This window comes from Rhineura floridana, chromosome 17 (assembly GCF_030035675.1).
Source record: "Rhineura floridana isolate rRhiFlo1 chromosome 17, rRhiFlo1.hap2, whole genome shotgun sequence".
Lineage (NCBI taxonomy): Eukaryota > Metazoa > Chordata > Lepidosauria > Squamata > Rhineuridae > Rhineura > Rhineura floridana.
Genome location: NC_084496.1, coordinates 22,916,002 through 22,939,227, shown reverse-complemented (window position 1 = coordinate 22,939,227; position 23,226 = coordinate 22,916,002). Strand labels below are relative to the sequence as shown.

The window sequence follows — 23,226 nt, the reverse complement described above, 5'->3', positions numbered from 1 at the left end:
CATTCGTAAGATAGTATCATCAGGTCTAGGCATCTTCAGTAGTCAATGATTTGCTAAATGAACTTTGCTAAATGAACATCATGCATCATAAGCTCCTTTGGATCTTACTTGGACCCTTTCCAAAGATCCCAGGGACAGTTCTTGAATTCATCATCAGTTCAGCACACCCATTGAGTGAAAGCAGCAAATACATTTTAAAATAAAACAACATGTTATACCTCTGATACTATACTCCAGTTATGATCAGAAGGACATATGGCACGTGAGATGGAGATGCAAAAGAACAGGCACAGATTTTAAGCATATACAGTGGACTTGCAAACAGAACAAAAATGTTTTGGGAAACTATAATAAATCAGCAGAAAAGAGATTACTGGCTGTGAACTGCCATTAGTACCATTTGCAAAATGGTAGACAGCAAAAAAAAAAAAGTTGGACGTTTAATGATTGCGGCACAAATCTTAGGTGCAAAATATCGGAAGCAGCAGAAACTGAACAGCAGAAGATTGGAGCAGTGTAGGAAAATATGAATGTGCAATTAATAAGCTCACCTACTACAAAAAACAATGGGAAGAAGGGAAAATCACAAGGAAATTTAACCAACACTCACCATTGGAATATTGGCATGACATTGTTAGATTTGTTGGAACAGAATTAGTTACATGAAAATGTGATACTATTGTCTAAGTAAGTCCGAGTTATCTTCATAAACTAAGCTAATGTCCAAGTTGGCTTTTAATTCACATTTTCCTCATTTAAGTATGGTATATGAAGATAATACCGTTATTTCTAAGGCTTTGATAAGAGTTAGACTCATTTTTTTCTTATCTGAATTCTTTGCATTTTTTTAAAAAAAACTACAATAAACTGCTAAAAAAAGGGAAAAAGACAAAAAAGAAAATGCCCAGTCTCCTGTTGTAACCAGGAAACTTGGGTGTTGAAACATGCAACGTTTCTACACATAACTTTGTAGTGTACTCATGTGCTGACAATCCCCATCAGGTATGCCCACAGACAAGATACCAAATTCTGGCTTGTCTCTGTCTCCCCCACAATTTTTTTTTTTTTAAACTGGGTTATCAGTTCCGCTGCAATACTTCCCTTAACATTTCCTGAGAATTCTCCCCCATCACACAGGGACTGTCAAGTAATAAGACAGCTGAAGGAACAGCAGACTTTACAGCTGAGGCAGGGAGACGCAGGTCCAGAAGCCAAATGTGGTGCTCCAGACCTCTCTATGGGGACCTTGGTAATTCTCCTAAGCCACATCCCTCACCAGCCCTGTTCTGTGGCCTCCTTGAGGGCTTTTGCCTGGCTGGTTTTGTCCGTGAAATGTGACAATACCTCTTGCTTGACTGGATGGAGAGCAGAACTTGGAAAAGTTACTTTTTTGAACTACAACTCCCATCAGCCCCAGCCAGCATGGCCACTGGACTGGGCTGATGGGAGTTGTCGTTCAAACAAAATAACTTTTCCGAGCTCTGATGGAGAGATGTTTGTGTATGTGTGTGGTGTAGAAAGCTTTGACTCATGCATGGCTGAAATGGAGCCTGTTTCCTAACCTGTGGGTCCACAACCTGCAAGTGGGTTGTGAAGCCTGTGTAAGTGGTTTTTTTAGTACATTCCAAATAATTATTGCTTTTGATCCTTAGCTGGTATGATGAATGCCTCTTAACAAAGTTTGTTTGTTGGTGTACTAATGCTGTGTTGACACTTGTAACTGAATGTCGGAAAGGCTCCAGTCTTACATTTTAACACTTGGGAACCGTTCTCTGGCATTAAGAACATTTTTGCTTGAATGCCTCAAGCAATGGTAGGCAAGTTTGCAGTTAAAATGCATCAAACCTACAGTTCATATTGTTGGGACTAAATCACCAACGCATGTGACCTGAACCCGGGGGAGGGGTGACAATAAGGCAATATTCACCCGTCTGCTAATTCCTCATCTAAAGGGTTTGTTGCTTTTGCAGGCTTTGCTCCTCCCTTCTTTTCCTGTCTTTGCTCTCAGGTAGTTAATCATGGCTGCCTGAGTGCAGGCCACACGGCTGCTTCAGCATGTATGACTTTACCTCTTTGTAGTAAGAAACCTTTATTCATTATCACTCTTAACAGAACAGTTATTTCTGCACTCTGCTGCAATATATATCTACAAAAAACTCTAACACGTGTGGCAATAAATCAATGGGTCACTATACTAAGCAAAGTTGGACTTGTGGGTCGCCATACCAAAAAGGTTGGGAACCACTGCCCCACTGTACAAAAGTTAAGTGTCACCCACCTGCCCCCAGCATGCAGCCTCTGGGAGGTTTCCCACGAGCAGGTATAGCCTAATTTACAGGGTCTTTGTTTGAAGCTAAGGAAATGGGCAATGAAGCCCTCCCATGATTCAAGTGCTCTGATGCAGTCATCAGTCTCTCTCCAACAGATTGCTGGGAGAATGGCAGAATTGGCAGCTCATGGTTGTGTGCATGCGTGCGTATATATGTATATATATAAAGCCAACTGATGCCTGGTTTTAGGTTTCTGATGATCAAGATTAGGGATGGGGAACCTCAGCCCTGGGGGCCAAATGCAGCCCTCCAGGGCTCTCTGTCTGGTCCTCGGAACTCTCCCTGGCCACTCCCCTCATTGGTCCCATTTTGCACCCCAAATGAAATGCAAAATGAAATGGATGGAATGTGTTTTTGAACTTTGATCATGGCTCTTCCTTGCCTGGATGGAGGATAGAGAAGTTGTGTGTGTATGTGTGTGTAGAAACCAGCCTACAGTATGTACTAAGGTAAAATTCACATTTGTCGCTCTGCCCATTTTTTGCCTCTGGCCCTGCCCACCACTGGCATGTGGCCCTTGGAATGTTCTGCAGTAGGGAATGTGGCCCTCAGGATGATCAAGATTGCATTAAGAGACACTGGTGTTCTTCTTCAAAACATAGACCTTTCTGCTATCTCACCAATAGAGCAGAAAATTCCAAACAGCATGAAAGCAGCTCCTGGGAGCCCACAGGACCGGTATGTCAAATACGCCTCCAGAATCACCAAATATGCCGCCTTACAAGATCAGCCTCTCAAGACCTTCTCTCGGTCCCACCGGTGAGAACAGCTAGGCTGGTGCGGACCAGAGAGAGGGCATTTTCGGTTGTGGCCCCCACCCTCTGGAATTCCCTTCCGTATGATCTCCGACATGCTCCCTCCCTCTCGGTTTTCGTCGAGCCTTAAAAACCTGGCTATTCAGGCAGGCCTATGGGATTGAGGAGGATTAATTTTATGATGATTTAACTGGAAATTGGTTTTAAATTGTTAGGACTGTAGATTGTTTTTGTATATTGTATATTATGTATAGCTTTTAGCTAGTGTAAGTTGCCTAGAGTGTCCACTAACCTGGACAGATAGGCGACCAATAAATAACATTATTATTATTACACCACCCTTGAACTGCAGCTGCAGGGGATGGCTACCATCTGTGGTCCCCAAGACATCACTGGACTACAACTCCCATTGTCCCTGAGCACTGGCCAGGCTGGCTGAGCTGTTGCACTCCAAGAACATCTGGAGGTCTACAGATGATGAGAGGAAAGCCATTATCTTAGATGGCTTCAAAAGCGGCTTGCATATCTTCATGGCGGAGAGAGGAAGGCTGTATCAATAGTTACTACTCATAAGAACTAAATATAGCTTATTTTATTTATTTATTCATTTAAAATGTTTCTATCCCGCCCTTCTGCCCTAAAATAGGGCACTCAGGGCAGCTCACAATAAAATCATAGACAATAAAAACACAACCCAAATGAAATGGATAACGTCCATAAGTTGTTGTTGTGATGTGCCTTCAAGTCAACTACGACTTATGGCGACCCAATGAATCAGTGACCTCCAATAGCATGAACCACCCTGTTCAGATCTTGTAAGTACAGGTCTGTGGCTTCCGTTTATTGTCCCAAAATTTACCAGGTGCATATTGTAAACTGTGAGGTCAGAGGAAAAGGAAACGCAGAATTTCTTCCACATTGAAAGACAGTAACCCAGGGCTGTGGAACCTTTTCCAGCCCAAGGACTGCATTCCTTTGTGAGCAACCTTCCAGGGGCTGTGTGCCAGTGATGGCGCAACAGAGGTGACTCGTACCATTGTATAGTCAGCAAATATCCAGCTTTGCAAGTCAGAGGTTTCTGTGACACACACACACGGCTCTCTGTTCTCCATCCAGACAAGCCAGAGGAATTATCACAGGTCAAGGGCACGTTTCAGATGGGCAAACAAAACAAAACCAACTAGGAAGAAGGTGTGGTGGGCAGCAGAGGGAGGTGCTCATGAGGACTGGTGGGGCAGAAGACAGGGAGGCCAACAGTACGTGGAGCCAGAACAAATGAGAGGTGGAACCAGAGATGTGAAGGCCTGGGAAAATGGGGGGGGGGGGAACCAATGTTTTTGCATTTTTCCCTGACTTTTTCCATTCCCTGCCCCCAAAAAAGACCAGGAAAAAAACACCAGAAAAAAAATCCCCACCCCATCTCCCTTTTTTCCCCATCTTTCCCCCCAGGCCTTCACATCACTAGATAGAACCAACTAATTCTGCTTTTGTCCCCATAATCCACCCATTCTGAGTTCCACAAAGGCAACGTTGAGACGGAGGTGGCAGCTGACAGCGTGTCACCCCCTGGACTGATTGTAAGTAAGAGAGGCAGATGAGGACAGACTGATCTTGGTGGGGCAGTACTCCGCTTACCCAAATGGACCAGCCCTCCACTGGGTGTGGAACAGTCAGCGAGGGGTGTGGCTTGAGAAGAGGGGGTGTGGTCTAAGAAGAGCCCTGAGGGCCAGATACAGAGGCTTAGAGGGCCGCTTTGGGGCCCTAGGCCTGAGGTTCCCCAACTCTATGAAATAGGACTGAATACCAATTGTTGCTGCTATTATTGATTAAATTTATATCCCGCCCTTCCTCCCACTGTGGACAGGAAGATCCTGGATGAGATGGAACCTCAGTCTGATTCATCCAACAACAGAGATCTTTGAGATCTTCCTGGTGTGTCATGCATTGTTCGGGAATGGAAACTTTGCCAATCCTATACAACAGATTTTCCAGAGGCATTGTCTTGAGCGGATGACTCTCAACTCAAATGATTTCTGGGTGGCATTTGGAGATGTTGTGTCTTTACACATTGGCTTCTTCCATCAGGTATGATTTAAGGGCTACTATAGTCTCCAGGAGTACACAGAAAATAGGAAGGGAAAGGGTTGCTTTCTGGCTTACCTCCAATCCCCAGCCTTTGATAGAAGATGTTTTCCATTCAACTGTACTTCCTCAAAAGCCCAAACAAGAGCTGTCAGCAAAAGCTGCTTGCCAAGAGTCCTTCTGACTAAAAGCTACCAAAAAATGCAGCCAAGGAAGTATCACTGAGCCCAACAAGAACCAAAAAAGCTAGCCTTTTCCATATGTCAGATTCCAGGTAGGAGGCAAACGTTCAATGCAAACGGTACAAAGCAAAGCATTTCCAACAAGAGACCTCACTAAGTCAAGCCAAAAGGTAACAATGAGGCACAGACTGAATTCTTGTGAGAACAGAAGGAATGCAGATTTGGGCTGTGATCACACCATTATTCCCCCCCCCCAGGAACCCTGGGAATTGTAGTTGAGGGTGCTGGGAACTGTAGCTCTGTAAGAGGCAAACTACAGTTCCCAAACATTCTTTGGGGGAAATAATGTGCTTTCAATGTATGGTGTGTATGCAGCCCTAGAATCATAGAATAGTAGAGTTGGAAGGGGGCATTGAGTCCAGCCCCCTGCTCAATGCAGGAATTCAACTTAAAGCATCCCCAACAGGCGGCTGTCCAGCTGCCTCTTGAAGGCCTCCAGTGTTGGAGAGTCCACCACTTCCCTCAGCCATTGCTTCCATTGTTGTATTGCTCTGCAGTTTGGACGTTTTTCCTGATGTTTAGCCGAAATCTGGCTTTCTATAACTTGAGCCCATTATTCCATGTCCTGCACTCTGGGATGATCGAGAAGAGAACCTGGCCCTCCTCTGTGTGACAACCTTTCAAGTACTTGAAGAGTGCTATCAAAGGTAATCTGGTTTTACCATCCTTCCCTGTTCCAAGGAACTATAATTCCTTTGGGAGAGGAGCTAGGGAGCACTTCCAGAGAATTCTCAGCAGCCTGATGAGTGCCCAAGATTCTTTAGAGGAGGGGTGACTAACCTATGGCCCTCCAGATGTTGATGGGCCAACTCTCATCAGTTTCAGCCAGCATGGCCAATCGTCAGGGCACTCATAATCCCTGTCTCAATTTTGGGCCTATTTATTTATTTATTTATTATTTAATTTGTATCCCGCCCTTCCTCCCAGCAGGAGCCCAGGGCGGCAAACAAAGCGCTAAAAACACTTTAAAACATCATAAAAACAGATCTTAAAATACATTAAAACAAAACGGCGTTAAAAACATTTTAAAAACAACTTTTAAAAAAGGGTTAAAAACATTATTAAAAAACATATGAAGCAATTCTAACACAGACGCAGACTGGGATAGGTCTCAACCTAGGCTTGTTGAAAGAGGAAAGTGGGACTTGGACCACTGACTGCTAGAGGGCATCAACATAATTTGGATATTTCCCCAACATATAGAAATCTAAAACTTAAATGCACCAGTAGTCTAACATGCCCAATTGCTCATGAAGTTTGAGAATGGAACAAGCCGGGAGTGAGTAAATGCACAGGCTTCCTCTCGCAGAAAGATTGGGCAAGGGAGCTGTCCCGTTTGGGTCCAGCACCAAACATTTTTAGACCAGTGCTTGGAGGTGGTGATGGGTGGAATGTGGGGGAATAAACCGAAGCTGAATTTTATTCAGAATATTTACTCTCAGATTGGAACCCACAGGTCATATATAGTGTGGCACAATTTTGTGCATCAGCTGTTACCTGTCGGAGAGTGAGGATGGAAAAATAATAACCTTTTGGGGGCTTTCCCCCCACTGGGGTATTTATTCAACACCATTAGAGTCATATTATCTCCTGCTGCAAATGTTTCATTCTCTGTATAATGTTGTTTTTATAGTTTTAATAGTTTATAGTTGTCTTTGACAGTAATAAATGATTGACTGAAGCTAAATTCTGAAAAGGCAAAGTTATTATTTGCTCCGAGTTCTTGGGTCAAGGAGGTGGGGAGCTGGTCTGTTCTGGAGGAGTTGCCCTCCCCTAGAAGGAGCAGGTCCATAGCCCTGGACTGTCACTGAAGGCTCAGGTAGCCTCAATGATTAAGAGTGCCTATTTCCAGCTCTGGACCCTTTTGGACAGACATGACATAGCCACTATACTTGTTGCTCAGGTGACTTCCAGACTGGAGTAATGCAACACACTGTTCATGGGGCTGCCTTTGAAGAAGACTCAGAAATGTCAACTGGTCCAAAATGCAGAAGCCAGATTACTGGCTGGGTTCTATTTTGATCTCACATAACCCATTTTAAAACAGCTGTACTGGTTGTCAGTTTGCTTCCAGGCCAATTCAAGGCGCTCACATCAGTGTCTAGAGTCCTAAATGACTTAGGCCCCAAAGATAGTCTCCATCCTTGCCAACTTTCTTGGGCGTTAGAATCAGCAGAGGTGACTCTCTTGGTAGTTCCACCACCCTCAGAGGTTTGAGGGCTGGAGGCCCAGGAGATGGACTTCAATGTGGCAGCCAGTAAGCTGAGGAATTTCCTCCCCACAGAGCTGCATCTAGCACTTTCATTGCAGTTTCCCTTGCATACCGATGATGCGCCTCTTTACCTCAGCCTTTTACACCTGGGATGTATAGTTTAGGACCCACCCTACTCTCTGGTCTGCATAATTTGTTGCAACACTTTTTAATATTATCTTTTCAACTTGTCGTAACTTCCCCCAGGGCCCTTACGGGGAAGAAATCTAACAGAATGGGATGGGCAACCTTTTTAGCTCCAGGGACCAGAGTCTTATCTGGTCTCACCTCATGGGGCAACATGCCTGTCAGTCATTATGATGTCACATGATTAACAAGTGGGTTGTCCCAGCTGCCTGTCAAAATCCTTTACTCAGGGTTCCCAAGCTTGGTTGGGAGCGTGCCTTGCTCCGGCACTGGAACAACCGGGAGCCTTCTTTAAGCTCCTGATGGTTCCTCTGAAGCCCCCATGCCCTTACCTGCCCCACAGCTGATGTCATGTATGACATCAGGTGTAGGGCACCTGGGCGTGGCTTCCCTAAAACATCCTGGCGGGCCAAATGGAGAGATCTGGCAGGTCAAGTTTGGCCCGTGAACCAGACACTCCCTGCCTAGTAATAGACAGATAAGATAGATAGACTGATTTGCTAGCAAAGGACTAGATGGCATCTTCTCATTCCACATATAGAATCCAAGTGGCCTGGCAGCTGAAGCTTAGTTCAACACTGGTCCCAAGACAGCATCCCCCATTGCACCTGCGGGCAGCAGGCTAGCTTGGAGGCCTCAGGGGAAATGGCGAGGGGCTGCTGCGCACCCTCCCCAAGCAACTGCCGCCTGAGGCAGCTGCCTCACTCTGCCTAATGCTCTCTTAATGTGCCTGACAACTAAGGAGGCTGCGAAGTGGTAGCCAGGAACTAATGCTGGTAGGGTGTGAACTGGATTTATGAGCACATAAATGAAATTTCTTCTGAAGGCCACAGCGGCAGGAGGGTACCGAAAAGACAAGCAAAAAAAGCCACAAAATAAATGGGAACATCAGTATGCTAAAATATTTTACATTCTTCTGAAATCTTTTTTACACAAAACTCTGCCCACAATTCCCCCGCGTGTTCATCCAAAGAAGCCCTTTAGAGTTATGCCAGAAACCCAGATTGCTTGCATTTCGCTTGCAGTTCCCCACCCTGACAACAGATGTGCATACAACTTCAAGTTAAAATTGTTACAGACACAGAATACACGCAGGTTGAACAGTAAAGCTTTACAGTTCTATAAATACAAGCGGCCAGCTCGACTGGGATTTCCACAGAATTCTCATGCCTTTAAATAAAATGAAAACTAAAACAAAGAACTCCGCCCCCCCCCAAACAAAACTGAACAAGGGTGACAGACTAGAAGGAAGATTTGCCCAATTCTGGGTGGATGGAACACACACACCCTTCCTCCAAAGTTCATGGGGCCGCTGAACGTTTTCTCCAAATGAAGTGGAAAGCCCTCCACCGACAGAAAACTGGTTAAGATCACAAAGCAATGCAGTTTGCTTTGCTTTGCTGAAATTGTGGCTTTTGCCGATACAAGTGGAACCGTGGTAGTGGCTTAAAAAATAGCAAGCGGGGGCAGGGAGTCAGGTTCTTCTAAAACACCTGCCATTACCTATTCCCTTAAATTCCTTCTCCCTTCCCTGCAGTATCAGTGTGCAATACCAGTTCTGGATTTAAGTGTGATTCTTCTCATCTTAAAAAAAAATAGTAACAACCAGGCGCACTGAATGTTTATTGTTTAAGAGAGTCAAGAGGACTGGGTTGTGGGACGTCACCAAACTGGCAGTAACAGCCCCCCCCCCCGACTGCTCGCCTGAAGGAGGAGAGCATTGGCTCGTGTACCCGTCACTATTCGTCACAGTTTGATGAATGACTAAGATTGCTGCCTTTTGTCTCCGTGCAAACGTCCAGCTCTGGGGCTGCTGGCTGAACGCCACCAACGGCGAGAATACTGTCCGTGTCGACTGGCGGGACCAGCGTCAGCGACTCCACGCTCAGGGTGTCTGTATTGTCATTTGAGATTAGGGAGATTGTGGGCTGCGGGGCAGGAATCAGGCTAGGAGACAAGTTTGCAGTTTCTACCTCAGTGTTCCTTGCAAGGTTCTTGCTAGACTTTGAGATATGTGCAGAAAAGTCATCCGCTACTGACAAGTGACCGGAGGAGGCTGCTTGAGGCTGCTCGATGGCTGCTGTGTCATCTGTTAAAGAGAAAGAGAGAGAAAATCAAAACAACCTTGTTATGCTTGGGTGTAAATGAGCGCAATCACAAACGAAAAAGGGCCACCTCTTTCGCTAGAAATTAGAATGCCTTACAATATTGTACGCAACAAACAGACAAAACTCAAGTTGCTGAGAATACTTGGATTAAAATTTCAGTCCAGATACAATTCAGGGGGCTTGAGTTCAAATCTTGGTTCAGACACAATCAGGGATGTAGTCGTCCAGGGTCTCAGACCCCTTCCTTTTTTAGGAGCAGGGTCCTTATGTCTCCAGCATCCTATGAGTCAACCAGCATGAAATAGGAGCGTGTTGGCCACTGAGAAGAGTCTTCTAACATGCGTCCTTATCCTTTCCTGCTGATTGGAGCCAATTAGAGTGAAAGGAGACGAGTAAGTCACAAAGAAGACTCTTCTCAGCAGCTAACACATTCCCCTTTCATGCTTATTGGCTCCTAGGAATGTCTGCCTTTCTGGAAGAAGTCATTAACAAGGACCTCATTCTCAACTCAGCAGCCAAAATAAAAATGGGAGGGGCATGGCTGTGACTATAATGAAGGGATCCTGCACTTCTGAATTTGCCACTACACTACTGGACAAAATCTGATCTTAGTCATGTATGTGTGCAACAGTGACCTAGTTCAGTAGTTCCTAAACTGTTTCCCCGCCTCCCCCACAGCCCACTTGAAAATTGCTGAGGGTCTCACTTAATGATTTCCCCCTGACTTCTTCTTGTAGCAATTATGATTTTTAATTGTATTTTATTGCTTCTTTCCTTTCTTATATATTACCTGTTTTATTGTATTCCATAGAATTCAAATTGTTAATACAGTAAAATGCCACACAAGGACTAAAGGACGCAACAAAGAACAATTAAAGATCAAGAGAAGCCGTTGGTGCAACGGACGTACCATCTTCAACCACAAATCCACAGACACGGTGCAGACCACCTGAACAAAGGTTGCAGACCACCGGCGGAGGATGGATCACAGTTTGGGAGCCCCTGACCTAGCTCATATGCTTCCAGGATGAATGGAGGGGGGAAGCACACCTGTTGTCAGTCCTCCAGGGGTTGCCACACTTCAACTCCCATGAGCCCCAGCCAGCATGGCTGGTAGTTAGGGACGATGGCAGCTGCAGCCAAACAATATCTGGAGGGCACCTCACTGACTGCCCCTAGTTTAGATTTAAGGAGAACATCTGTATAGGTTAGGCTGCTTTCAACCGGCTTCTGAAAGCAACATGGGCAGCAGTCTAGGACAGTGGCACAGACTGTGTTGCTAGACTCCAGCTGCACGCAGGAGGCCACTGTTGGAGGAATTTGTTATGTTAAGGGACAACTAATCATGTTTACTCTGTTCCCAAGAAAGCCTTATAAATGAAATGAATGGGAAGGGCAGCTGCTGCGTCCATTTCACTGTGTTTTTTTTTAACCCAATCAGCTTTGCAAATATCTGGTATTGCAAGTAACGGAGAAAAATGAGGGCCCCGTACCCCGGCCCCCTCCCAAAAGCTGTTCTTTCCAACAAACAGAACCCAGTCCTGGTGAACCTGCGAAAGTGCCACTCGCCTGCATTGCCCTGTGCCAGGAAATCAGACATTGTTGCACACCCAAAGGAATACAGCGGCGGCAGCATGGAAGAAATGCAAAGGGTTAGTTCTGCAGAAACGTCGTCTGAATGGCAACACTCAGTATAGTGCTCCCCCCCACCCCGGTTTATATCCAGTATTTACTCGGTAAATCCACTTGCCTTCCCTTTTACTGACTCATTAGTTCCTCTGCCCACCTTCCACCTTCACTCTCTTATAATTTCTCCCTACGGAATTTATTTTCCTGGCTGTTTTGACATCATTATTTATTGTCTTTTACAAATTCACCCGCTCTGAGAGGTTAAAAAAAAAAATGACCAAATTCCAACCCCATCCCTCAAACGACAAAGAGAAATCTTTCACTGATTTGAAACCATATACAGCTCTCTGTTTGGTGAGTGAGGAAGCAGCACATTTAGTGGAGGCAGTACGATCACCTACACCAGCCGTGGGGAACCTTTGGCCCTGCAGATGGTGCTGGTCTACAACTCCCATCATCCCTGGCTGCTGGCCATGCTTGTTGGGTTTGTGGGGAGTTGTAGTTCAGCTACATCTGGAGGGCCAGATGTGCTGGCTGCAGCTGATGGGAGTTGTAGTTCAAAACATCTGAAGGGCACCAGGTTGGCCACTTGAAGCCCCATCTGCACTATACATTTCAAGCAGGATCATAGCACTTTAAATAAACAGCCGTGGCTTCCCCCAAAAGAATCCTGGGAAGTGTAGTTTGGGAAGGGTGCTGAGAGTTGTTAGGAAACCCCTAATCCCCCCACAAAGCTATAATTCCTAGTGTTTTAACAATCCATCTTCCCAAGGAACTCTGGGAATTGTAGTTCTGTGAGGTGAAGAGGGATTTCCTAACAACTCTCAGCATCATTTACATGTGTGCGTGGAGCCATGACTTCCGGCAGGATTTTAGAATCTTTTGCTGAATTGTCTGCTGAGGAATATTTTAATGTCTCCCGCTGTTGCTTGGTGGTTATTCTTACAATACTGTGTTATCATCTTGATTGCTCTGTGTTTATAGCTCTCCACTTTTTGAAAAGCAGACTTAGAAGTTTGCTAGGGAAATAAAACAGTGATTGCCTCTTACTGTGAAGGCCTGATGCTTTAGAGACTGCCTTTGCGCATTCTCCCTTTCGGTCCTCTTGTGTCGATTCTAAGGATGCTGTTCAAAGAACATTTACTGATGGATTGGGCAGCGTGTTGGATCCAAAGTCGACAGAACCACTTCTCCTACCAAGCACTTCTGGGCCCAATGGCCCCTGTGCACAAAGGGTTGTATTCAGTTAAGTCCTATTCAGAGTTCAGAAATTAATGAACCAAAGTTAGTCATGTCTATTAACATCAATGGGTCTAACACTAAGTAGGACTAGCACTGAATACCACCCAGAGAGAGAAAGCTTTCAGGGAAACAGAGTAGCAAAGGGGGCATGAATGGCTTGTCTGGTCCAGAAAAAAGGAAGGCCCTGGAGGAAAAAGACCTAGATAAGGTCTGCTTTGATGGTATAGAAAATTATCTGCAGAGGAAGTCTTTCTGTCCCAAGCAATGCTGTTTTGTAGCTCCTTTCCCCTTACTGTTTGTATCACGACTGCAGGAGATTCCCTGCTTTTCTGTCCCCGAGGCAACTAGCTGAGGCATTTTGATCCAGATCGGCACATAACCTCCCCAACGTACATCACGCTACCCTGGGAGCCTCTAAATTAGCTTGGGACCCCACTGACCTTGGAGAACAGCCATCCTCCGCGCTCTGTTGTCCCCTGGCAACAAGCCTGGTGTCTCTGTGAACCACAGAGAAAGGGCCTCCTGCAGCCTAACTTCACCTCCCCACCCCTTTGCAATCAATCAAGGGCCACTGGTGATGCTACAGAGAGAAGCATGCCTGGTGATTGCTTCCTGTCTCTGGAACACCTTTCTCCTAAGCGAGGTGTTTGTATCTGGGCAGCTGCAAGTGTGCTGGCCTGTTAAGTCTCCCCTCCCCCGCCCCCAAGCGTGACCGGACCGAACATTACTCTAACAGCACCTACTGTCAGCCCGACACTGTTGGTAGCATAAACAAGATTTGCTTGTCGACTTAGTTCGAAAATAAGGTGCAGGACAGTTTACACCAGTGTTTGATTACATTACAAGCCATTTTACCGTGTGTCCTCTGTGGCTATCTTGTTTGGATCACCCCTGCTCAACTTTGTTAGCAGCAGGGCTCTTCTGTAGCACTCAACAAGCTTCCTATCCTGTGATAGGCAGCTGGCCCGAGGCACAGTTCCCCATCAACTATTACATTTTTATCCTGCTTCGGAACAATCATGTGAAGTTGAGCTTGGCCAGAGAATCCACGACTGGGCCAAAGTCTACCCAGCCTCATAGCTGAGTGGAGCCTTGGACTCAGGCTTCCACGGCCCACATGGCTGAATGCGGGCATACATTTAAATCTAGGTAGAATGTATGAGCTTTTAAAGCAGTTCCCATATAAGAGCCTTCAACAGCCAACAGGGCCTCTTGCTGTTTTGGACTACAATGCCCATCCGCCCATGGCCAGTACAGCTGGCTGGGGGTTGATGGGGGTTGTAGTTCAAAACATCTGGAGGGTACCAGGTTGGCAAAGACTGCCATATGTCGGGTTGTAGTCAACTAAGTCCTACTCAGAGTAGACCCATTGAAATTAATGAACCTAAGTTAGCCATATCTATTAACTTCAATGGGTCTACTCTGAGTAGGAGTAGCATTAAGAGCCCCCCCCATTATCAACTGTTCAAATTTTGTATGCGATATATTTTTGTTTTTGTTTAAGCTGGTTTGAGTCTCAGGTGCAGTGAAAAACAGGGTAGGAGACCCCTATTCCCCTCACAGAGCTATAATTCCCAGAGTTCCCTGGGAAGGGAGATTGATTTGTTAAACCATTCTGGGGATTGCAGCTCTTTGAGGTCAGGAGGAGTCTGCTAACAACTCTCAGCACCCTTCACAAACTACGCTTCCAGGGATTCTTTGGGGGAAGCCATGACTGTTGAAAGTGCTATGATACTGGTTCAAATGTATAGTGTGGATATGGCCTTCATCACTATGTCACACTAATAGGGGCTCCTTTTGGTTCTCAGCTGATGCCTTCAGTACATTACACACATTTGTTCTCTCAAGGGTACTTAAAGCGAGAAACACTATTTCTCCAATTGGGAAGTCAAGATCACTCTCTTCCACCCTAAACTTGAATGTCTTTCAGTGTAAGTTCCAAAATCCATATTAGGATGAGGCCTTTAACAAGCCAACCCCAAACTCACAAAATAGCATGCAAGCTTTTGAGCTCTCCAGAACTCTTGGTTAGACTCGATGGACAGCTTTGGAGAGCTCAACAATCTGCCCGTTACTTTGTGACTTTTTGGCTGGCTTGATAAAGGCATTATCCTAATAGGGATTTCGATTTCGTTTCGCTTTTTTTTTTTATGGGCCGGCCAACAAGGCTGCCTTTACTTTCAGGCCAAGACATCTGTGGAACAATCCTCGAACAATGCAGCGAGTGGACACCGTCGGCTTTGCATTCTTTAACTGAACTCTTGCTTATACAGAATCAACTGAAACCCTACAGAAAGCCAGAGTAATGTGAAGCAAAAGAAAACATAACAAACCAATAATCGGGGGGAAGACAGGAGAGAGAAAGTGAGAGTGAAATTAAGTACAGCGAAGGCAATTGCTTCAGTGAGGAAAACAAGAGCTCTTTGGAGAAGCTGGGCGGCTGAGAGATGACACACAGTGTCTCTTTTCATGGGAAAAGTCTCCCCCTTTTTGGGGGGAGAAGATCCTAAGCCGATACATACTTTTAATGTCTGGGAAATAAAACTTAATTTTAACTTTGGTTGACAGCCCCAAACCAGAGCTATGTAAGGTGGGGGGAAGGAGACTTTTAATGCTTCAGAGGAAATGGCGAGCCCTTTTTCTGCCCCCGGCCATCCCTCTTGCATTTTGGATGGGCAGTAGGTGTGTGTGTGAGAGAGAGACCCTTCTAGGAGGATCCTTTGGCTGCTGAAAGGTGCAGGCCTTGTGCATAAACAAAAGACAATGCCAGAGATGCTATCGCTCAAAGTTGCTAAGAAAAAACAAACCACACACTGGAGTTTCCTTGAATCTGACAAGGCAAATACGAAATGGACAAGTTCAGTCTGTGCCACTGAAGCGGCGGGGATGCCTGATTCTAACTGTTCAAAAGGAAGGATGCAGAAGGCTGCGGTTTAGATGTTCTCAGGACTTTTCACCTCTGACTTGGGCTCCTGCACAGTCTCAATAGTGGCAGAGGTTAGGGGTGGGGGCGACAGGAAGGAGGCTTATATATGCACAAGCAAGCTGGGCTAGTACAAACATGAAGAAAGTCAGCCGGCAGGGAATAAAACTACAGACAATTTGCAATGAGAGGTCTGATAGGGGGAGCTTGGTAGCAGAGCAGGCACTAAAAATAAGAATCCCAGGTTCAAGCCCTGGAAAGGCCTCTTTCTCTCTGCCTTGGAGGGCCAGATGAGGCTAGAAGAGCCAATGGCCTGACCCGGCCCGAGACAATTCAATTCTTTTGGTAGGGGGAATGGGAGAAGGGAACCCCAACTCAAGGGGACGGGCCATAGCCTAGCGGCGGGACATCTGCTTGGCATGCACAAGGTCCCGCGCGTAATCCCTGGTGAGAGAACCTCTGGAGACCTGCTGCCGGTCAGTGTAGCCAATACGGAGTGGGATGGACCAAGCAGCCTGATCTGGGATGAGGCAGCTTCCTATGCTTCCAAAGCACCAGAGAAAAGCAGACATCCCCAAGCCAATGCATCAGCCATCCCACAGGAGGCTAGTCGTCTCCCCAGCTCCCGACCCTGTCCCTGAATGTGGGACAGAGACCAACAAGGGGCAGAGGGTACAGCCACTCTCTTCCTGGCTGCGTAAGGATAAACAGCCTCCTTCGAGACTGGGCTGTGCAGCCGGCAGAAGCCAGCCTGTCGATAGAATAGGGCGGCAATACATTTAGGGTTGCCAAGGAAGTAACACAGGGACGGAGGGGGGGGTGTTCCCCAGGATCCACTGCAATCTCATGGACACACTTCCATGGCTACAAAGGGGGCAACAAGATGCCTTGGGAAGGAAAAGACACCATCGATTCTGTCCGAGGAGCAACAGGTCTTTTCTGACCCTGTGGCCAAGGTCTTGTATGAGGAAGTGCATCTCAGCCAACACACACATGTTGGGTGTAAGAGCAGCTTCCCCCAACCTGGGGCCCTCCAGGTGTTGTGGAATTACAACTCCCATCAGCTCCAGCTAGCATGGCCAGTGGTCAAGGATGACGGACGCTGTCCTCCAGCAACATCTGGAGGGCACCAGGTTGGGGAAGATGGTCACCGCTGAGATGGTTTTTAAAAAATGTTGCACTCCCAGAATCCATCCCTGCTGGGACCAGGCTAGTCTCTGCTGTCCGATATGCCAGCAAGCTGAGTGACACATACTTATTAGTGAGCGTAATCTCTATGGCACTTTTCAGCTGGGCTGCGCGGATTAATTGACTGATCAATGCCACTGACTAAAGCTTTCATTGTAAATTAAAATTCACCCTTCAAACGGTTGCAATTCATGACAAGCAAAAGACATAGTGGGCTAGGGATCTTTGACAGTGTGGGTCCTTGGTGCAGCAGGCTATATAGACATCCACGCTCTCCGTTTCTCTAAACTTAGTCGGCAGAACGGGACGGGCTCTGTTGCAAAGTGGGGAGCTGAGGGTGAGAGCGGGGAAGAGTCGAGGGGACATTTTGCTTTTCAAGGCCATCCAAGGTCCATAAATGGCACAGAGGCCTGCTGGGGGTTTGCCAGATGCGTGTGGCACAACTTCAGTCAAGGCATCCACGCATCAAAAATGTATGCGGGGGCACATTTCCCCTATGTGTTCCCCCCCCCTGATTATAAAGCAGAGGTAAGTAAGATTAGTGGTGGGGAAGATAAGTCACAATGGAAAGGGATAACTAGTGTTTTCTTTTGTGTTGATTTCTATGCAGAACGTTTGCGTGGAGTGTATTTTCCTCTCCTGAAACGTTTGGATTTCAGCATAAAGAGACATGCCCTTCAAAAGTGAGTACATTAAACCCTCCCTGTGACCACCAGTGCTCAGACCAAGCAGCACTCCTTAAGAAGGGCCGAAGCTCTATGGCAGAGCACCTGCTTTGCATGCAGAAGGCGCCAGCATCCATCCCTGGCATCTCCAGGTAGGGCTGGGAAAGGTTCCTCGTCCAGAACCTTGGAGAGCCACTGCCAGTCAGTGTAGACAATACTGCGCTAGGTGAGCAATGATCTGACTCAGTATAAGGCAGCTTCCTATGTTCTTAATCACGCCCTCTCGCATGGCAAGACACATTAGCCAAATGCCGCCCTGGGCTCCTACCGGGAGGAAGGGCGGGATGTAACTTTAATAAATAAATAAATAAATTAGAAGTTAGGACAGGGATTGGGCCCTCCAAATGTCACTGGACTCCCAACTCCCATCAGCCCCAGCCAGCATGGCCAATGGTCAGGGATGATGGGAGTTGGGAGTCCAACAATGTCTGGAGGGCACCAGGGTCCTCATCCCCCCCCCAGTAGAGGGGGTGCCTCAGCTCCTCATGGGTACCTAACACAGAAGGTTGCTCAGCTGCCAGCCTCGCAAGGTACAATGTGGGGTTAAGAAAAAGGTAGATCTCCAAATATACAGAAAGGAAGCTAACTGATTGCGGGCGTCAAGGACAATGGGCGCAAATAAAATCATATCACAAACAATATTACAAAAAAGGAGAGGGGGGGGAAGTGCAACACGCAGCTGAGAAAGAGACACCGCATTTGACATACAAACTAAAATGAAGCAACAGAACACCTAAGCCATGACGCTATGAAACAGCTTGCCTGAACAAATCCCTGCTTTTAGAATTGGAGTTCATTCTTACATGCTTGAGCGGCTGCTGGAAGCCCTGGCTAAGGAGGCAGAGATATTTTCATCTATATTCCTCAATTTGCAATTATCACCACCCCTCCCGCCCCAACGACAGATACATTTCCAGTCGCCAAACCCTAAACCACCTGCATCCCCCTACTTAAGTGTCAAAGATTTTGGAACCAGGCTTGAAGAATCCGACCACCACTTTGCTGGGGGAGACCCCGGGTACCTTTTCACAACCAAGTGGGAAGAGAGCTGCGATTATTTCAAGGAAGAAAACAAAGAGACGGCTGTGGGATCAAGCCCAGCTGAACATCCAAGCCACTCCCGTGCCGGGAAATGCTCCTGAAAGGGTGGGAATGGGCAATATGCACCCTGGAGACAAGGCAATGGACTGTTAACAGCAGCTGGCGATTTCTGCATGTGTGGAAGGGGGCTGCAGCAACACTGTTTGCATTGTGATCTTTTTGGAGGGAAGGGGGGCAAGAAAAGGAGGCACACGCCACACACACATGCGCGCGCGCACACACACACACCCCCGTGTGGAGAAACCTTCCTGAAGGGATTTTGCAAGGGTTGCTGCTGCTGTAGCTGCTGCTGGAAGGCTTAAACCCAGCGTTCACCATGACTGTCAGCCTCCGAGAGACTGAAGACCCGCCGCCGTCCTTTCCTGACAGGCCTAACTAGAGGAAAACACAGCAACAGATCACATGAAGTCATGAACAATTTGGGGTGAGTGGGAGGAAAAGAGGGTTGGGGGTGGGTCATAACAAGAGACAAGAAAAGAAATACATTACAGCAGTCTTCCCCAACCGGGTGCCCTCCAGAATGGCTGGCTGGGGCTGTGGGAGTTGCAGTCCAAAACATCTGGAGGGCACCAGGTTGAGGAAGACGGTGTTAAAGCAACAATAAGACAGCCGTCGACAACACCAACATCACAAACATGCTCACAAGCAACTGGGGATCCCGTAGGCATGCTCTCTTTGCAAGCCTCAAGAGGTTAAGAAGACGTTTGCCCATCACCGAGCGCACAAACCTTTCTCAAGGATGCCACGTGCTCAGGTTGACTCGACTTAGGATTGCCAGACGAAGACAGCGGCTACGCGCCGAAAAAGGACACGCAACACAGAAGTTATGAGAGGACAACGCTTTCATGTTAAACAAACAAACCCCAAAACAAAACCAACCTCGACGAGCCACTTAAAAAAAGAAGCAAGGGCAATCTTTTACAGATTTCTGGCTGGTTTGCAATATTCTGTCCCACTTAGTGGTAATAAATGGTTGGAGCATCATGCTCCTTCTCCTTCAAGGCGAGCGATAAATTAGGACATCGGATAAATCTACCCTTTTGAGAAAGGAAGCTTGTAAAATACTGCACTTGGATTACAGTCAAAGCTAAGTGCAGCATTTTAAAAAAAAATCCAATGGGAAGCAACAAAATAGGTGATGGGGTGGAACAGACTGGTTAAAACCCACAGATTTTGCACACACAAAAGATTTCTGGAAAAAGATCATTTTGGTGGAACAAAGAGTATTGTGCATTCTCTTCCAGGATAGAATAATTAGTGCAACAGATCAGATATTATCATGCATGGAACTGAACCACAATGGAAAAAAGCCAAGGAAGAGACAACTGAAAGTGTTATCTACGTAAGTTTGGAGCTCAGGCTCAAACACAACAGATACTGTAGGAGGGAAGGAGACACACCATACATTGAAAGGACTAACTATTGTATCACTTTAACTGTCATGGAGAATCCTGGGACCTGTAGTTTGTTAAGGGTGCTGGGAACTGTAGCTCTGAGGGCAGCACCCTTCACATACTGTTAAAGTGGCATAACAGTGCTTTCAATGTATGGTGTGGATGTGAGTTTAAACTTATGTGTCTCAAACAGGGAGCCCTTCGCCCCTCCCACCTCCAATATGCCACACTGCAGACCCCTTTTGGAAGCAGAAGGGGACTTGTAAAACCAGACTGCAGCATGGCAACTCCACACATCTAAAGCAGCTCTCTGGATCCCCGCCTAGCACTTGGGAGATGCAGGAAAATATTAGGTATATAAAGATTAAAATGCAAATGGTGGCTACAGTCAAAAGGACATCATAAGAGCCCGGCTGGATCAGGTCAGTGGCCCATCGAGTCCAGCATCCTGTTCTCAGTGGCCAGCCAGATGCCGATGGGAAGCCCTCATGCAGGGCCTCAGCACAAAAACACTCTCCTTCCTGCAGTTCCCTGCAACCGGCATTCAGAAGCATCCTGTCTCTGACTATAGAGGCAGAACTCACAAGAAAGACCCAAGAGTGTTCTTAGAGCCACTATCTGTATTTTACTTTCTTAGACTGGGATAACTCAGCTATGGTAGTCTGTGCTCTGGTAAGTTCACAGCTGGATGACTGCAGTGGGCTCTACATAGGGCTTCCCTTGAAGGTGCCCAGGAAGCTGCAGCGGGTGCAGAATGCTATTGCCTGTTTGTGGTCTGGGGAAGTGAGATGGGAGCACATTACACCAGAACTTGGAAAAGTTACTTTTTTGAACTACAGCTCCCATCAGCCCAATCCAGTGGCCATGCTGGCTGGGGCTGATGGGAGTTGTAGTTCAGAAAAAGTAACTTTTCCAAGCTCTGCGTTACACCTATCCTGAAAGTGAGCGGCTGGACCTAATTGAGGGCATTGGTATTAGCATGGAGAGCCCTGAATGGCTTAGGACCCGAGTACTTGAAGAAACGCCTTCCCCAGCACCCCTGGGCTTTGAGACCTACTGGGGCGGGGGCTGCTTGTGCCTCGGTGGGGTGGGAGAGATGGACTATACGAAGCAGGACCTTCTCAGTGGCGATACTCCGGCTATGGGACACTCTCCCTGCTGTGATCAGAATGACCCCCGCATTATTCTCATTCAGGGGTTAGCTTAAGCCATAGTTTTTTCACCAAGCCTGTGCAGCGTGATGGAACGCAGGATGCTGCCTTATACTGAGTCAGACCTATTGGACCACCTAGCTCAGCACGGCTTACAGTGACCGGCAGTCACTGCCCAGTGTTTCAGACAGGGGTCTTTGCCATCCCTACCTGGAGATGCCAAGGATTGAACCTCGGACCTCTGGCATGCAAAGCAGATGCTCTGCCCCTGAACTAGAGGGGGAACACTTTTTGTATCATACATCGCTGACTGGCATATCGTATCATATATTGCATTTTATTTTGTACTGTCGTTTGAGCTCTGTTGTAATGTTGCATTTTATTGTTAGCTGCCCTGGGGTAGGCTACAAGAAGATATATACTTTTTCCCCTTATTATTCTTAATAAGAATAATTTGCTCAGCTCACAATAACAACATTATTTTAAAACAACGCTATACATATTGCAGGCAGTAGTTAAAACCAGCAGTGTAAAAATGTCATAAAACTCACCCTGGGAACCTATGGTAAAGGGCGGGTAAAGAAATCAAATAAATAAACAAACAAACAGCCCAGAGCCTGGATAAATACAAAGTCTTGGCGTGTCTTCCTTTTCAGGACACTTTGGAATTCCTTTAGCATTTCAGTGGGTGCAGGGATTTGGGCTTACTTGATCACTGTGAAGTGGCCAAGGGATGTGTATGCGTCTTTGCTTCCTTCCTTTCTTTCCAGCAAACATTTCTCCAGCACTCTGCAGCCTCCCTGCCTTCCTGCCCTTCCTGATCCGGAAAAGCCTTATGCGGGAGCTATCTCAGGATGTCTTCCCCTGGGGTTTAACTGAATCATCAGCACCTGGGAAGGCTGCAGAGCGCAGATCACTGGTGAGAGAACTTGTCGGATGAAAGAAAGGACACTCAAATACATCCCTCGACTACCTCAAAGCAAGGTAAGCAGCCCACCCATGCAAATTTCACCAGAAATTTTATCTCCCCTTTGATGAATTTTGAATGCAATTTCTTTTCTCATTAACTGATGGGGAATGGTAGGGGGGAAAGCAAACACAGGTGAAATTTCTTGCATAGCTCTAATATTATCCTCTCTCCCTTAGTGCATTTTCAGTAAATGCCACACTTCAGGATTCACCTTTCATGTACCTTAATGACAGAGTTCCTTGGGAAGAGGAACTGACTCTTAAACCATTCTGGGAACTGTAGCTCTGTGAAGGGAATAGGGGTCTCCTCTCAGCACCCTTCACAAACTACAATCCCCAAGATTCTTTGGGGGAAGCCACAAATGTTTAAAGTGGGATGACACTGCTTTAAATTGATAGTGCAGAGGGGGCCTCTGCTGTTCTGAAGGTTGTGGGCTGAGAGGCAGACAACTACCTGCCTGCCCTGGGCAATCCAGATGTGAGCTTTACGGTCAAGAAGAAAGTATACACTTCAGCCACCAACATTTTGAAGCTGACATTGGACACCTTTGTCTCTTGCAGCCCTCCTCCCCACCTCTGTGATGTCCCCTTTTGAGATTTTGTTTTTAATAGGTGAGCCAACTCATAAATTCTTTATAACCACATACATTTAAAGGTGGTGGGTCAGGAATGCCAATACTGATGTTTTCAGGATAAAAAGAGGGACCCCCTCCTTCCCCAGCCCATTATCTCCAGTAACGGATGTGAGGCACTGAAAACACTTGAAATGCACTACACAAAGGCTAAGTATTTGTCATTAAATGGCTTCATTAATGAAAATAAGGAAGATATTACTGCACCGATGAAGCACACAATGCGATTGGCTAAACACACATATTTTAGCAACTCTTCTTGGGAGCCTATTACGCAGGATGAGCTAGTAGAATGTGGGAGGCTAAAGTTGAGGGGTCCTATTTTGTGTAGATCGTCAGGAAGCTTTGTGACGACTG

At 46.6% G+C, this 23,226-nt stretch overlaps 1 protein-coding gene across 3 annotated transcripts in view; it reads right to left on the bottom strand.

The window, feature by feature from the left end:
- Positions 1–8,695: 8,695 nt before the first annotated feature.
- The window catches only part of CLEC16A (C-type lectin domain containing 16A), a 118,912-nt gene continuing 104,381 nt past the window's right edge, over positions 8,696–23,226 (bottom strand). For all 3 annotated transcript variants that reach the window (XM_061599171.1, XM_061599172.1, XM_061599177.1), the window contains one exon: positions 8,696–9,896. In XM_061599171.1, the coding sequence (XP_061455155.1) occupies positions 9,547–9,896 (350 nt within the window). In that variant the 3' untranslated portion in view covers positions 8,696–9,546. The remainder of the gene's footprint in view (positions 9,897–23,226) is intronic.